Source organism: Hyaena hyaena, unplaced genomic scaffold, assembly GCF_003009895.1.
Source record: "Hyaena hyaena isolate Hyena2069 unplaced genomic scaffold, ASM300989v1 scaffold_84, whole genome shotgun sequence".
NCBI lineage: Eukaryota > Metazoa > Chordata > Mammalia > Carnivora > Hyaenidae > Hyaena > Hyaena hyaena.
In genome coordinates this window covers 3240717-3253629 of record NW_024080716.1, presented here as the reverse complement: position 1 = coordinate 3253629, position 12913 = coordinate 3240717, and the positions used below count along the sequence as shown (strand labels likewise).

The window sequence follows — 12913 nt, the reverse complement described above, 5'->3', positions numbered from 1 at the left end:
AATATATAGTGGTGGCCATGGCAACTGACCACAATGTATAGGTAAAGAACAGCACAAGAAATGACTTCGAGATTTTGAGAGGAAATAAATCACATGCTGAAGTGCAGGGTGTGAATTGAAGGACGTCATGACTAAAAGGGGACAAATACGTCCATTCAACCAACCTACAGCTTTTAAAGAGCTGTATGAGGGCACGAGAATGGTGAAGATGCAGTTCCTAACCTCTAGGTATGCAGTCTAATGGAGAACCAGAACAAATATCGTAAAAAGAATATTGGGGCAGGGCAGTGGGGGGGAAGATTAAACAGAAAACATTAAAGAAAAACTTCATGGAGAAGGAAAATGTGGGCTGGATTCTTAAAGGGTTAAGTAGAATATTACCAGCTCTGTGGGAGAAGAGGAGATGTGAGAGATATCACTCCAGGGACAGGGAAAAGTGTGACCAAATCCCCTCCACTCCTACAGCATTTTGCCTTCTGTGTTAGTCATTCACTAGCGTAATTGTAGTGATATCTTTTCATGTGTATTTTTCCTCTACAAAATGTACTCTTAGGGGCAGGTAGTGAATGTGCATGGGCAGTAACTTGGCCAATGCTTAGCACCCAATAAATGTGAAATACATTTACACAATACATCTGTGTTGCATGGTCAAAAATAAGAATGAGAGAAGCAAGGTCAAGACGTGGAGTTGCAAGTTCAAGCAGCACGCAAATGAGAACAGAAGATGAATGCAAGGCATACGAGACATGGGATGGGTGAGCTATAGGGTGGGTGGGGAGCCTGCAAGTGAGGATACAAACAGTTTAACTGAGCTATAACTGGGTTAGAAATATCTACTGACATTTTTGCATCCAGGATTAAGTTGGTATGAAAGGCATCATACTTGTTCACAAAGTTTTATAAGAGTTCGATACTGGTGTCACTTCCAATGAACGGAACTATGTAATCCACTGTTTATTCAACAAATATTTATAAAATCCTTCCCATGTGACAGCTACTGTGTTAGGACATGGGCACACCCAGAGTGGACGGGAAAACAGAAACGGCCCTTATTCCCATGGAATTTTCCAGTCTGGTCTAATTCATTCAGGCATATAATTAATTCCTAAGTACGAAGTACACTGGTTCCGTTTTGTGCTGTGTGCATGTGATTCAAGGGACAGAAAGAGAGAGGTCACTACCTAGGACAGAGGAGAGAAGTGCAGTCATCATAGTAACAAAGATGGGGTATAATTTAAGTGCTCTCAAAATACAGAGTGGGTGACTCATTCAGCCTAAGTCAGCCTTGGGGCTTCACAGATATGTGACCTGGGTTTAGGTTTAAAGAATGTAACGTAACTCTCCAGAAGCCCTGAGACTATATTTAAAATGCTGTGTGTGTATATAGGCATACATAGAATCAAATGTGTATGGCTTGGAAAGAACATATGATACCTACTTCCTTTATACCAAAGGTGATAAATCATTATATAGGGACTGTAGAGAAAGCAAAGAGATAAAGGACCAAACTAAGATGTCAGATCAAATAGAAACAAGCCGCCTTAAAAATAAAGCCTATTACAGAGTCCTTGGACTTACTTAACAATACGCACCAAGCCAACTAAAGGGCCAAGCCTGGCACTCTTTCAGAAATGTGCTTTCCTGGTGGCACTTTGGCAGAAGAGGCAAAAGTTTTTCAATTTTCTGAGAGATTTATAAACAATATCTGACCAATTCTGATGAAGCTCACATTGAGAATTAGAGGTGGAGGTAATATCCCAATTTTAATGACCATGCTGAGTACAAGGAAAACCAGCTATTTGCAAACGGATATCCGGAATGATATCTATTCTGCTAAATAGCCCTTGAGAGCATTTCAGCAGCTGCCATACCTGTAATCTCCAAAACACCTCCTAAAGTGGTTCTTGTGATCCTCAGGAAGAAAGGAAAATTTGCCTTGGTTTCAACAAAGGTCTCTGGGGGAAAATATTCACATACCCAGTTATAACAATGAGAACGAGGAATGATCCATGAAAGTTAGGATGGCTCGCCATATTTTAAAGCTTAAGTCTCTGAATAAACCCAATAATAAGAATAACAACAACAACCAGAGGATCACACTTACCTGTGTCTTTACTCCTGTGTATTTGGAAGTCCCTACGAGAATAAACAGGCAGCCTCCAATTTATATACGTGTTTTGTTCCAGAAGTTCTTTTATATGCTGGCTATTTGAAATTCAGTAAATCACTTCTAAGCCATGGTTTGCTTTCCAGGCGAGTAACAAAACCTGACTCATTCAACAAACATTTACTGAACATCAGTTTAGCTCACAGGGTTGTTGGATTAAGAGAACTATGAATTCCTGGCCCAGACTGAAGAAAACGCTGCCATGCAGAAAGAGAGGAGGGGAGAAGACAGGCAGAGAAGAGAAAGTCAAGGCTGCCCCATGTCCCCTGCGATTCTGAAAGAGATACTTTGAATCTTCTGTTCCCACTAATCCCAGTTTTCTGAGCCTCCTCTCGCCTCCTCAGGCCCCTCTTTCCACAGGTTTCCTTATGGCCCAAAGTCTCCCTTACAACCTAATCCACGTGCAAAGCCTGCTCTGCACTTCAAAATGCCTTATGCTCCATAAATAAAGACTGGAGTGCCCTCTCTGTGTCATTTTTGAAGAGTATACTCTTTGGAACCCAACGGAAGTGGCTTGAAATTCCAGATTCTCCCATTATTGGCTGGATTGTTTTGAGTAAATTAAATAAAATAGTGTAAAACTATGGGCTCCTGACATAGATTGCAGAGGGTTGAATCTTGGCTCTCAGCTCTGGGACCTTGGGAAAATCTCTCAACCGTTCTATACTTGGGGGTTTTCTTAACGATATAATGAAACTAACAGTAGAGTCTACTTCATGTTGAGAGAATGAAAATAATTAAAGCATTTGGAAGAATTCCTGCGCTTGGTAAATGTCAGCTATTTCTTGTTTACCTCTCTCAGCTTCTGGCTCCTAATGATATCTACCCTGAAGGATTGTGCTGATTGTTACATAGAACATATAAAGTACCGAGTACAATGTATTTTACTGCTAAAATGCAAGAAATGTTAGTTTCCTTTTCCTTCTTTCAATTCATTCATTTTCACCTTTCTGCCGACAGGAAAACAAATTTGCTGGAACTGATAAATGTGTCTTTTAGCTCTCACAGTTATTACTAAAAAAGGCTACTTCTCCAATGTCAGCGTACAGAACTCAGCTGATATCAGCTGAGAAAGAACAATGTAGGAAGGCCAGGAAACCCAGATGGATCCAGGGTGTGACTGTAGAAGGTAGACAATAGAAAGCAATGTCAGTATTGATATACAGTGATAGGAGAATGCCCCTTCTAAGAACCTTGATTTTGCTCCCAAGATTGCAGAACTCTTAGGATTAAAGGTGTCAACTACTCCAAGATGGAGAAATAAAAAGCAGTATAGCACACATCAGTCACAACCTTTTCATAATCACACAATAGAAAGGATGTCAGGTTACTGATTGTCCTTTCTGGTCGCCCGCACATGTTTGGGTATCTGCCATGGCAGTGGTTTCACCGCTAAGACTTTTTTTCTGGATCTTCCCAGGCTTCCTGCTTTTATTCACCCCATGAACATTCTCTCCAGATTTTCACCTTAGCCTTTTTCTCTTATCATTTTATTTTGTTTTCTTAAGGTATTCAACTATAATACAGATGCATCCGATTCTCTGTCTCCAGCTTTGATTTTTTCTTCTAAGCTCTAGACACATACACATGTAGCCAATGAGTATAGGTCACTGCCACATTGGTGTCTCACAGACACTTCTAACTCCATCTGACATCATCTAAATCCATTACTTGCCCCCCAGACCTGCTCCTTCCCTGAGGTTTCATATCTTAGTTAATAGCACCAACATTCATTCTCCAGGAAACCAAAAATTCTGGAAATCATTAAGAATACAGAGATGGGTATACCACATCTTCTTGATCCATTCATCAGTTGATGGCCACTTAGGCTCTTTCCATGTTTTGGCTATTGTTGAAAGTGCTGCTATGAACATTGGGATACATGTGCCCCTATGCATCAGCACCCCTGTATCCCTTGGGTAAGTTCCTAGCAGTGCTATTTCTGGGTCATAGGGGAGTTCTATTGTTAATTTTTTGAGGAACCTCCATACTGTTTTCCAGAGGGGTTGCACCAGTTTACATTCCCACCAACAGTGTAGGAGGGTGCCCGTTTCTCCACATCCTCACCAGCATCTATAGTCTCCTGATTTGTTCATTTTAGCCAATCTGACCAGCGTGAGGTGGTATCTCAGTGTGGTTTTGATTTGTATCTCCCTGATGATGAAGGACGCTGAGCATCATTTCATGTGTCTGTTGGCTATCTGGATCAAGAAGATGTGGTTTATCTATACAATGGAATATTACATGGCAATGAGAAAGAATGAAATCTGGCCTTGTGTAGCAACATGGATGGACTTTGAGGGTGTTATGCTGAGCTAACTATGTCAGGCAGAGAAGGACAGATACCACATGTTTGCACGTATAGGTGGATTAGGAGGAAGCTAATGGAGGACCATGGGGGAGGAGAAGGGGAAAAATAGTTGGGGAGAGGGAGGGAGGCAAACCACGAGAGACTCTTGAATGCTGAGAACAAACTGAGGGCTGAATGGGAAAAAGAGCATGGGAACAGGGGAGGTGTGGAGAGGGAAGAAGAGAGAGAATACTAAGCAGGCTCCGTACTATCAGCACGGAGCCCAGCACAGGGCTCCATTGCATGAGCCATCAGATCATGACCTAGGCAGATATCAAGAGTCAGATGTGTGGGGCCATGGGCCCCAAGAATTCTTATTGGTAAATGTGTCTGAATTAAACTGTGGTCTCTTTTTGAAACTAGGTAGGGTAGAACATATATCACATTCATTATAAACCCCTGACATATTGCACTGAATACAATTGGTCCTTAACAGCTGTTGAAAGTATATATAAATGACTGTAAAACAATAAAGGAAGTGAAAAGTGACATGGAGACAGGCATCAATAAGTAGCTGTGGGATTATATCAGGGAAAAATTATTTCTAGCTGGAGAGAACAAGGAACACACATTTCATGAAGATGTAGAATCTGATTTGTTCTAATGAAAGACTAGGGGACATTCCAGGCATAGGGAATGTACCAAGAAAAAGGAAGGAAATTTATAGACTGCATAAGGAAATACAATTAATTTTTTCAGCCTACTGAGTATTCAAAGTACAGAAAAAGTGAACAAGGTTAGAGATGAGAGAACTCAACTGCAGGTAAATAGAAGAATATATCTTAATAAAACTGGAAAATACATTACACTTACTGATATAAATTTGTTCATATTATTCTTTTACTCATTTTTTATGCATTTTACTATGGAACATTCCATATTCCATCATAATATACACAATGATCCCCTGTACCTGCAACTATACTTAGCCTCAAATGTATTAATTCGGGCTATTTCATTTACACCTACTCACTGCACCCCAGGATTATTGTGAAGCAAATCACAGACATTCCATAATTTCACTTGTAAGTATATTTGTGCGCATCTCCAAGTGACAAGACCCCTCCTGCAAGCATAACTACAGTATCATATCACAATTTAAAAAGTAATAACAACACATTGTATTATCAATATTCTGTGCTCAGAGCTCCCTGGTTTTCTCCTAAGTTGAATAAAACACGATTTAATGAAGGCCCATATACTGCAATCAGTTATTATATACCTTAAATCAGCCTTTCTCTCTCTCTCTCATTCTCTTTCTTCCTTCTCTCCCTCCCTCTTAATCATTTTATTATAACATAAAATAGATACAAAAACACTCCAATGTATGTATGAGTTAATCTATTATTATAAAGCAAATATCTTTATAACCACCACTCAGGTCCGGGAATAGAACAGTACCCATCACTCCTGAAAGGCTCCACATGCCCCATGTCAATCTCAGAACTTTTACTACCCCCCAAAGGGGTCATTATCTATACTTTCACAGTAAAATCATTCTCTTGTTTTCACTTATAATTTCATCACCTCCATAGACACTACAGTCTCATCCATTTTTAAAGGTCTATTCTATGTTTCTTTGAATCTCGCATCATGCCTTTCTTTCTTCTTGCAACTTATCTGTTGAATAATCCAAGGCCTATAGAATTTTCCAGTATGGATTTTGCTGACTGCAAACTCATTGTGTAGATCAATACATTCCCCTGTCCTCTATATATCCTATAAAATGGCAGTAGGATCCAAATCAGACTCAGGTTTAATCCATTGGGCACAATTATAAGTGGGATTTTATTCTTTCATGGGAAAGAATATGTCTAGCTGTTTCTTTTCTCATGATGGTACCAGTCACTGATGCTTAATGCTTAGATTTATTAATTCTATTGGGGTTGTGGAGTGATTATATTCTTTTATAAAAACACACTTCTCTGTACTATTTCGTTACTCAGTGAACACTTCTTACAGGAAAGGCAGAAAAAAATACTTGATAATTTCCCTTACTAGTTTTTATGATTACAAATTGATTTTGTATCATCCACCAAATGTGACCAATTATTTTTAAATGGTATGAACTTGTGAAGCTAATTCTTAAGATTTAACCCATTGTGACTAATATCCTTCCTGAAGTTCAAATGTTCCATTTTCAACCAATGGAAAACTCTTAAAGTTGGATCCTAAGCCATTTCATTAATGACTTAAACTGTCAGATGCTAACATTTTAACCTATGATTATGAACTGCCTATTTCTTCCTTTAAATCTCCCAAGTTTTGCTCCATGCATTTGGATACACTGCTGTGAAGCACATATACTATTTTTATGGCTTCCTGATGAACTGACCCTTTTATTATTCTTAAAAGCCCTCTTTATCTCTGATAAAGTTACTTTATGTGTTACTGCTATATCCATTCTAGTCTCCTTATTTTTATTCACCATTTATTTTCCATGTTAAATTTTTTCTCCCTTCTGCTTTCTGTTCATCTTAAGGCATTATCTATCACATTCATTTTCAATTATGTTCCTCTCAGTTTTAGCCTTCATTTCTGAAATGACTTATTTTCTTCTTTCTAAATTTTTACTGGGTTATACAATTTCTGGACTTTTCTAATTCTTATTTATCTACATTATTCTTTCTCATCTTGTATCATTTCTTAATGCCTTGTAGCTCATTTTTGAAATAGTAAGTCATAGTATGTCCTCTGGCATGCTTTTTCTTTTTTGGAAGAAATGTTACTCTGCTTATTAGTCTCCTTTTCCTTGTAACGTTGAATGGGATTTTTCCATTGGTTCTTTTTGTTGTTCATTTTTATGTAAAGTTATTTTTTTGCTGAGATTTTGAGTTTGGCAGCATTTTCTAACCTCACAGAGATCTCTCTTCCAAACTAGGATCCTGAGATTTCCTGAGCCTCTCTGCTCCTCCATTTTTAGCTGGTCCTTCTCTTCCTCCTCTATATTGTCCTGATCCTATTTACCTAATTTAAAGTTTATTATGTATTTATTTGTTTATTTACTTGTTGAGAGCTCATGCACAAGTGTGGGAGAGGCAGAGAGAAAGGGAGAGAGAGAATCCCCATGTGGGGCTGAATCTAACGAACCATGAGATCAAGACCTGAGCTGAAATCAAGAGTCAGATGCCTAAATGACTGGGCCACCCAAGTGCCCTAATAATCCTATTTACTTTTTTTTTTTTTTTAATTTTTTTTTATTGTTTTATTTATTTCTAGGAGAGAGATAGAGAGACAGCGTGAGCAGGGGAGGGTCAGAGAGAGAGGGAGTCACAGACTCTGAAATAGGCTCCAGGCTCTGAGCTGGCAGTCAGCACAGAGCCTGACGCGGGGCTCTAACCCACGAACCACGAGATCATGACCTAAGCGAAAGTCGGACGCTTAACCGACTAAGCCACCCAGGCGCCCCAATCCTATTTACTTTTGATCACACCCCCAGCAGCTTGTCCTGAGTGGAGGTGGCATTTGTTCAGAGTTCTGAGCCACCTGAACTATTTCGATCCCTTCAGAACTTCTTACATGGGCCGCTTGGACTCACCCCCTATTTGAGAGCATAACTCTTCCTAATTTCAGCCGCTCAGTTCTCAAATTGGCCCACCATGCTTTCCAGTGATTACCACGGGCTTTTTGGGGGGCTCCCCGCTGTCAAGTCTGCCAGATACCACGTTCCTTCCATCTGCCTCCTCCCCTAGACATGGATTCTATATGTGGTTTGTTTTACTCACTTCACTCAAAGTACATCTCGTGGATAATCTGTCACTCGATTTCGTTCTACATGTGGTCCAAGAGTTTTTAGCCTTGGCTTATGTGGATATTTGAAGAGATTAAACAACAATGCCACTACCCCAGGTGCCGCCTTCCAACACTTTGACTTTTGGTTAAACATTTTCCAAGTCTCTTAGATGTGGAAGAGACCACCGAAAGCTTGTGCCCACAAATGAGGGCAAACACGAAAACACACACAAATAATAATAAAACAAAGTACTGACTAATCAAGGTGCTGAAATACACCAGATGAAAGGGCAGCTGCTGACCCCGCTCAGCAGTGAGGAGAAGCGTGCAGTATTTCTCAAATGGTATTTCATAGGAAATTATTAGAAATATAGTAATTCTAGTTGTCCAGTGAATGTAATTTGGGAAATGGTGAGTGGAGGCAAAGCATTCTCTATGACCCCCTTTAAAATGGCATAAAATGAGGAAGCGTTAAAAGGTTTGAATAAAGTTATGAAGGAAGAAATAAAAAATCTGATGAGAAATGCTGCATTTTCTATATTAACTCAACAGTTATTGCCATTTTAGAGAGGGCAAAATGCTCTTGAGCTTGCTTACCATATACCAGGTGATGGTTGGTTTGACACTGTAGGGAAAAAACCCATCAACATTTGGACAAGTGATCTTCTGAACACCATGCTCTATATACAGTCTATGCACTGGCAGTTTCATGGAGGAATTGAAGCAGCTATCTTTCTGCACCACTTCCAGAGGAAATGCAACTTTGCTGCAGTATGTGGTGTTCCTGAAAAGAGAAATACACAATACATGGACAATCTCATTTTCATTTGATTTAATGCAGCAATCCTGTTGAAATGAGCTAATGGAATAAGGCTACATATGGAGATTTCATTTATCTGTGAGTTCATGTACGAATTAAATGTATTATGGAGATATTTCCTATACCAATTAGACATCACAAAATAAAAACAGACACAATTAACTACCATTGATATACTGAAGTATTTACCTTTTAGGATGACTGGGGAATTGTATTCATCTTTGAATGTCTGCACACATTGTTTTGTCTGCCTGCCCAGGGCTCTCCTCCCATCACCCTGCCTTTCACATGGACACCTTTCATGTCTTCCTCCATGCACCCCATTTCTAAATGGGTCCTCTCCTTCTCTGAGCACGCTGGACATTCTCTTGATTGAATTTATCACAGCTCAAACAAGGGCATGACCACTGTGTGTTCTCTTTTGTCCCTTGTGTGTAATACAGTGTCTAAACTTTCAGAAGGCACTGAATATATTTTTTTAGTGTTTATTTATTTTTGAGAGAGGGAGAGACAGAGCACGAGCAGGGGAGGGGCAGAGAGAGACAGAGAGACACAGAATCTGAAGTAGGCTCCAGGCTCTGAGCCCAACATGGGGCTCAAACTCATGAACCCCGAGATCATGACCTGAGCTGAAGTGGGACACTTTCCCAATGGAGCCACCCAGGCGTCCCTGAAAAAATGTTTCTTAAATGAATGGGATGGATGTAAAACATGTGTCTATGTGTGGGAAAACAATAAAGGGAACACAGATAATGAAAGTAACTGATTTCTTAGGGTGATGAGTAAATGGGTCATTCACTGTCCACTCTTTTCTGTGATTTCTATGTAAGGTGCCAAACACATATTAGATATTCATTAACTAATTAATTGAGGCTAACTACAGTGAAATAGGGAGATGCATTTCCCTCCCCAAGATGAGAAGAGGGGGTGTTTAAAGATGACTTATGACAATAAGGTGAGAAGTGAGAGTAGCAGCTTTGATTTCTACCTACAGAAAGCAAAAGGTCTACCACGTGGAAGAAATATTCTTCTTTTAAAGTTTATTTATTTACTTTGAGAGAGAGAAAACATGAGTAGGGAAGGGGGAGACAGAGGGGGAGAGAGAGAATCCCAAAGCACTGATAGTGTGGAGCCTGAAGCGGGGCTTGAACTTACAAAGAACCATGAGATCATGACCTAAGCCAAAACCCCGAGTTGGACACTTAACCGAATGAGTCACCCAGGTACCCCTGGAAGAAACATTGTACAGTGCAAATTATAGAGATGGTAATGTTCAACTTTGTAAGATATATTCTCTGACTTTAAAAAAAATGACGAACGGTGGTGGGACTGACTTCCCCAAGTCCAAAAGTAAAATCTGGATGTTATCTTAAGAAGGATATTGTAGCAAGAATACAAATGGTACCGTCTTAGAGGACAAATCTTAATTTATGGCCTTAAAGACATCAGGCCTTTGATTTTACATGGTTCAGTTTAAGGTCATTCTCCATTTAGGAATCGCCTCAGGACAGTGGGAAACTTCTGGTGTCCCCACAAGACAAGATCAATTCTAGATTTTCTTTGGGGATACAGAAGATAGGCAGACAGATAAACTGAATATATGGCCATCTGGAAATTGATAAATAGCATTTAAGGAACACTCAGGCCTAAACAGCCATGCTGCTCCTGTAATGTAAAAGAAGGTTAGAAAAGTTTGAGGAAGGGCTCTAGACAAGTAGGAAACAGAAATAGAGACAATAATACACTAAAGTGCAGAGTAGAGAAAAATAAATAAATAAATAAAATAAATAAAGTGCAGAGTAGACAACAAGGCCATCCAGAAAGCTACCAATGACCCCTCCCCAGGCATTTCCACTACATGTGGAATGTTAATGGATTAACAATCATCAGAGACAAAAAAGAGGTCAAGGTGTTTAGGCTAATTTTCTCATTGGGTGGATACAGATACCAAAGCTCTCAGACACTGACTTGCATGAGGTCACCAGCTGAGGAGTGTCAGGGCTGGGCTGATGGCCTAGTTTCTGTGTCTTTTCTTCCAGTGCTCGTTCTACTATAATCTGTCCTAAACTCTCCTACAACACTGTCTTAGGACATGGACAGTGGACACAAGCTCCTACACACTAGTTTAGAGTCCACTCTAGTAAAAGTAAAGTCAGGTGAAAACTCCAAATGGGCCTTCAGAAGTTAACAAGGGACTCCCAAGGCCTCAGTGATGAAAATGCTCTATGACAAAGAGGTTCTTTTTCACTTCATCATGACACAGCTTAAATACATCAAAACACAGTCATATTTTTCCATCAGAGAATAGTTAATATCCTTGAGAGACAAGGGGCATTCAGAAGAAAACGTGGGATTATCTATTGTTATGTTAGCCTATGTTGTTGTACTGTTATGTCATTCAGCCCTATTGTTATGGGCTGAATTGTGTCTCCCAAATTGCTATGTTGAATACCTAATGTCCAATACCTCAGACTGAGACTGTTTTTAGAGACAAGCCCTTGAGAGAGGTAATTAAGGTAAAAGGAGTATGGTGGGCCGTGATCCAATATGACTGATGTGCTTATAAGAAGAGATTAGTACAGAGATGACACAGAGAGAGGACCCTGTGAAGACATGGAAAGAAGATGGCCATCTATGAACCAAGGAGAGATAAATGAAATCAACCATACCAACGCATGATCTTCAAATTCTAGCCTCCTGAACACAAATTTCTAGTATTTAAGCCACCAATCTGTGGCATTTTGTTTTGGTAGCTCTCGCAAAACAATGCACCTATTAAATAGTTAGGAAACTATGCAAAAACAAAAACAAAACAAAACAAAACCCAAAAACCAAAACAGTTATCCATAAGCCAGATGGAAATTTAAACAACAAAGTAAGGCCTGGATGCTAAAAAGGGACCTTGGGAAAAAAACTAGCTAAAGAACTAAGCCTTAAAATAATTATTCTCTAGGGGCGCCTGGGTGGCTCCTTTGGTTAAGTGACTCTTGATTTTGGCTCAGGTCATGATCTCAGGGTCATTATATCGAGCCCTGTATCCAGTTATGCATTGAGCATGGAGTCTGCTTAGGATTTTCATTCTCCTCTCTCTCTCTTTCTTTCTCTCTCTCTCTGCTCTTACCTTGCCCTCACATACTCTCTCTCTCTCAAAATAAATAAATAAACATTTAAAAAATGATTATTCTTGGGGCACTGGGGGGTTCAGGCAGTTAAGTGTCCGACTTCGGCTCAGGTCATAATCTTGTAGTTTGTGAGTTCAAGCCCTGCATCAGGCTCTATGCTGACAGCTCAGAGCCTGGAGCCTGCTTCGGATTCTGTCTCCCTTTCTCTCTGCTCCTCCCCTACTCATGTGTGAGTGCGTGCTCTCTCTCTCTCAAAAATAAACATTAAAAAAATAAAATAAATAGGGGCGCCTGGGTGGGTTAGTCGGTTAAGCGTCCGACTTTCGCTTAGGTCATGATCTCGCTGTTCGTGGGTTCGAGCCCTGCGTCGGGCTCTGTGCTGACTGCCAGCTCAGAGCCTGGAGCCAATTTCGGAGTCTGTGTCTCCCTCTCTCTCTGACCCTCCCCTGCTCACGTTGTCTCTCTCTCTCTCTCCTAGAAATAAATAAAAAATATTTAAAAAATAAATAAATAAATAAATAATAAAAACAAATTATTCTTCTTCAGAGGGGGCTCTGTTTTTTTTATTTTTTAGAGCAAAAAATAATATTAATCTGTGGTAACAGAAGAACGGGTATGTTATGGAGTAAAATGCAAATCTTGCATGAACTTTCAAGATTAAAATAATTGACTTGAAAGAATTTTGCAGTATTGGTACGGTGCTTTGGATTATATTCTTAGAT

At 39.8% G+C, this 12913-nt stretch overlaps 1 protein-coding gene across 2 annotated transcripts in view; it reads right to left on the bottom strand.

The window, feature by feature from the left end:
* The window catches only part of LOC120233109 (interleukin 1 receptor accessory protein), a 122820-nt gene that overhangs the window by 24644 nt on the left and 85263 nt on the right, over positions 1 to 12913 (bottom strand). For both annotated transcript variants that reach the window (XM_039234219.1, XM_039234220.1), the window contains exon 4: positions 8847 to 9033. In XM_039234219.1, coding sequence (XP_039090150.1) covers positions 8847 to 9033 — 187 coding nt within the window. The remainder of the gene's footprint in view (positions 1 to 8846; positions 9034 to 12913) is intronic.